The sequence below is a fragment of the Sycon ciliatum genome, chromosome 10 (assembly GCF_964019385.1).
Source record: "Sycon ciliatum chromosome 10, ocSycCili1.1, whole genome shotgun sequence".
NCBI classification, from domain to species: domain Eukaryota; kingdom Metazoa; phylum Porifera; class Calcarea; order Leucosolenida; family Sycettidae; genus Sycon; species Sycon ciliatum.
Genome location: NC_088652.1, coordinates 26,653,956 through 26,658,290, shown reverse-complemented (window position 1 = coordinate 26,658,290; position 4,335 = coordinate 26,653,956). Strand labels below are relative to the sequence as shown.

Below are 4,335 nucleotides of genomic sequence, written 5' to 3'. Positions count from 1 at the left end.
AAAGTATTGAACGTTTTCGTTCCCTTCTTCTCAAAATACTACAGGGAATGATGAAAATATGCTAAGAGACTACAGCTATAACTAAAGGAATTTCCGAGATACATCACTCCAATAATTTGTAGAAGTGACAAGGGAAAAAATAGATGTGAATAGTCAAGAAAACAGCATACATGATCCAATCAGTGACAAAAAACATATTGACAAGAAAAGAGAGAAAATATCAAGAGATTATGGGATCTATTTCGCATCTTCACGACGAACAGTGCCAAACAACTGCAAAGACAACACATTCTCCTTCTGAACACAAAGCTCAGGTCCTAACTAACATATGTACAAAGCTTCCAACATGGCAAGAACATATTCCCTCTTTTTATTACCACTACATTTTGGTCGTTGGCCTTGAAATGAAAATGTAATTTCTGATCAGTAGTTGTAACCCTCATGCTGAACAGAAATTATGCCAACCCAAATGGGTTGGCATAATTTCTCCCCGGTCAGATTGTTCCGATCGGAAAGGGTGGTGGAAGGTGTTTACATCTAGATACGTTCAAGCAGCATGCATGCCAGATATCTTTTACTAGTGGTGTTTGTGCATAGTGGACAAATCAATATATTCATTGGGTTGAAATCATCTGAGGAAAATCGGTTGCTCCCCACAACAGAGCTCGCGCTTTCCGCCGACTGACTTGATACCTGGCTAAAGAGTGGTGATATTTTGCAGGCTAGCTTGATTCGAAATTTCGGTTGACTTCTTGTGTACTCTTGGTGGCAATCATGAGTTGATAAAATCAAGTCAGTAGGCGAATAGAGCAAGCCCCGGTGTGAGGAACAAAAACTTTCCATATGAAGTAATCGCCGAAGTTGCTAACAGTAATTGCCTGTTGGTATCTTCGTTACTTCTGTCTTCACCACAACTTGCTTCACCAACTATAGCAAGGCCAATAACACGGGAAATACATTAGCTGTAGTTTTAATTTTCATGTTTTTAGTGCGCACGCAACACACTCTTTTGTCTTTTCATTGCGTGAACAACTGTAACATGATAAAAGAACAATGATATTCAATGCATATCAGTGCCGAAAGCGGAGGTTAATGTTGAAGATCATGACATTGTCACATCTTGTAAACCCTTCCTATAATATCTCCCTCTACGCTAAAGAACCTCCATAAAACTGTGTCTCAATTCATATATATTTTTAGCAACAAAGACTCTCTGTTGCACTTTCTCAAGTCTGGTGCGTGCCATGCATGTTTCACATTTTTCGATTCCAAATGAGGTGTGAAGGTAAAGACGAAATTTGAGAGATAGTTCATGGTGGGGAATTTTGTATGTGTGTGTAAGTGTGTGTATATCTGCGCGCGTTACATGACAAGAATTACTTCGAAGTATACACATTGTGTCAGGTAAAGGGACAGTGCTAGAAATAGATGTGAACTGTATTAACATGACGACTTGGCACACTGTACATCTACTTACTAAGGGGAACACCAGCTACTACTCATTACAAAACTATTGGCTACGACCAGGAAGAGTTGTCTTCCTATTTCAATTGTTGATATTGAATTCGAATAACCAGCTGCTACTCATTACAAAACTTTTGGCTACGACCAGGAAGAGTTGTCTTCCTATTTGAATTGTTGATATTGAATTCGAATACCTTGCCGAATTTGGAAGGAGAATTAATTTGAAAAGGTGGTGAAAATTGGTCAAGGAAGTGAATCATGGACGATAGTGACTGCACTTCGGAGGGGTGTGTCGACTATGATGCACAATCACCATCGCCACCATTAGTGATATGGACAAGCAGAAGGGCAGTTCCACCGCCAGCTACATTACCTTACAATGCACCTTACACAGCTCTATACCCCGCAAACCACGATAGTGGTGAACAAATAGCGACCGCACAGGTCTCCTATAGTTCTATTCAGGGTTCCTCATTCAGTTCTTGGAACACACAAACGTCTTCCTTCGGTGTACTTCAAGATTATCGGCTGAAGAGCGTTGCTGACAACGTCATGGACCCCCGACCCGACATCCAGAGGGCGAAAGATACAAAGCCCAGTGAAGCTCCAACCACAGCTGTCTTAAACCCATGTTTGGATCCCATGACATTGGCAATGGACGACGATCACTGTACGCGAGACAACAGTAAAGCAACTGTAAACTATTCCGTTCCCGTTTCAGATCACTACACAGGCAGTGGGAACGTAACGTTAAACTCGGAGTATAGCAATTTCTCAAGCAATGCTGGCAATGTTAACGTTAACGGAGGCCGCAGAGTACATATTGCCGGATATGTGCCAGTGTCTTCCCAAGTGGCTAGCTTACCTGAGGATCCCAAGAATCACAATCGTGAAAGGATCAACAATCATCACACCTCAGAGCCGTTTTCTGAGGCAGTTTGTCAACTTCAAACTAACCATCGTCAACCGGAAACGTCACTCTGCGAGGAAACCGGGAAGTCACCTGATCGCCGGCATGATCCGCTAGATCGTGCACATTCACATCCTGGAGAAAAAACGTATAAACGTAAGCATTGCGATAAATTCTTATCTACTCAGTCTTGCGTAACATCTCATGAATGTCCACATCCTGAAGAGAAATCGCTCGATTGTAACTTGTGTGATAAAACGTTCAATAAGCTACCTCATCTTACACGTCATGGACGAGTTCACTCTGTTGAGAAACCATTTCCGTGCAAATACTGCGCCAAGCCGTTCGGTGACAAATCCGCTCTAAATGTTCATGAACGTATCCATACCGGAGAGAAGCCGTTCAGGTGTGGTTACTGTGATCAAATGTTTCGCCGTAATACCCATCTTAGAGTTCATGAACGTACCCATACTGGAGAGAGACCATACAAGTGTAAATCGTGCGAGAAGTCATTCACGACGAAATCAGATCTCACCGTGCATCAACGCATCCATACTGGAGAGAGACCATACGAGTGTAAATCGTGCGACAAGTCATTCACGACGAAAGCAAAGCTCACCGTGCATCAACGCATCCATACTGGAGAGAGACCACAGAAGTGTAACTTGTGTGACAAGTCATTCACGACGAAATCAAATCTCACAGTGCATCAGCGCATCCATACTGGTGAGAAACCATACAAGTGTACAGCATGTGGCAAAGACTTCCGAACAATATCAACTCTCGCAAATCATCAACGAATCCACACTCCTGAGAGAACCTGATCAAGTGTCAGCTATGGTGACAAGTCTTTCAATTTGAAAAACAACATGGAAGACCATGCAAATACAAACACCGTAAAACAGAAAGATTGTTTTCAAGATTTTTGAAAGTGCTACTCATAGGCCAGTTTCGAACCGCAAGTAGAATAAAATCAATGTCGCTTAAAGCCCGATCCGTTATGCATGCAAAGGTCTCTACTTACATGCTAACTTCAACATAATACGTAAGGTCCAAACCATTATCATTGCCATTTTACTCCGAGTGATATCCACTATTTCATTTCTTGCTTTCCATTGCACTTCTTACAGAAAAGGAACGTGTTTCCATATTTACCATGACACTCAATTGCGCTGAACGGTTTTTTTGGATACATCAGTCAAGCTTTATAACCGAAACCTATTGCTGGAGCACGCATGCCTGGTACGGATCTTTTCGCTGGAAGAGGTACTCTACTGTTTGCATGTTCGGCTATGATGCTAAAATCTTATTCATGTATGAACTCTTGGTTCCATGTGTCATCCTGTATAGTAACGATCTACTTCTTATCAAAAATATTCGAATACTATCTCACTGTCCATTTGTTTGCTGAAAATGTGTAAACGGGAAATTTGACTGTCACTACCAGAACTCAAACTTGGGACCCATTCATATAGCCAGCGATGCTCCCTCTTGATAGCTGAGAACGTAAAACATATCTTACTCCACTGCATCAGACCAGTGTGAGGTTGATAGGTTGACTACTAGAGTCACAGTTAGGATGCACCGCCAGTGCTGGATGTGCCAAATGCCAAATGCAATAGAGAATATGGTATTTGTGATGCTTATCATAGCAGGACAAAGCCAGGTCGTCGCAACTCAGGGTTTCTCGCTCTAGAATCAGTTTCATGATGATTAGTGTGCAAATTATGGTAACCTTTAATTGGCATTATCACTCTCTTAGTATTGACTTCCATTGATTTTCGCTATACCTAAGCAATGAAATATTCCTGCATATTTCACTCCTTAGGGCTATATTGACTGCTTATATTTGACTGCTTAGGGGTTCTTACGGACAGAGGAAGACCTTAAAAACCCCATAAAGCAGACAGAGGTACATACCGCAGCTAAGCGCTTGAATAATGGCCGAGCTTCGGGACCAG

At 41.9% G+C, this 4,335-nt stretch overlaps 1 protein-coding gene across 1 annotated transcript; it reads left to right on the top strand.

The window, feature by feature from the left end:
- The first annotated feature begins 1,546 nt into the window (after positions 1-1,546).
- Positions 1,547-3,771, top strand: LOC135826086 (zinc finger protein 25-like). Its single transcript, XM_065338724.1, has one exon. The coding sequence runs from the start codon at positions 1,723-1,725 to the stop codon at positions 3,196-3,198; it is 1,476 nt and encodes a 491-aa protein (XP_065194796.1). The 5' UTR covers positions 1,547-1,722; the 3' UTR covers positions 3,199-3,771.
- Positions 3,772-4,335: the final 564 nt, after the last annotated feature.

Coding starts and splice junctions, on each gene's coding strand:
- LOC135826086 (XM_065338724.1), top strand. CDS start 1,723: ATGGACGATAGTGACTGCACTTCGGAGGGGTGTGTCGACTATGATGCA.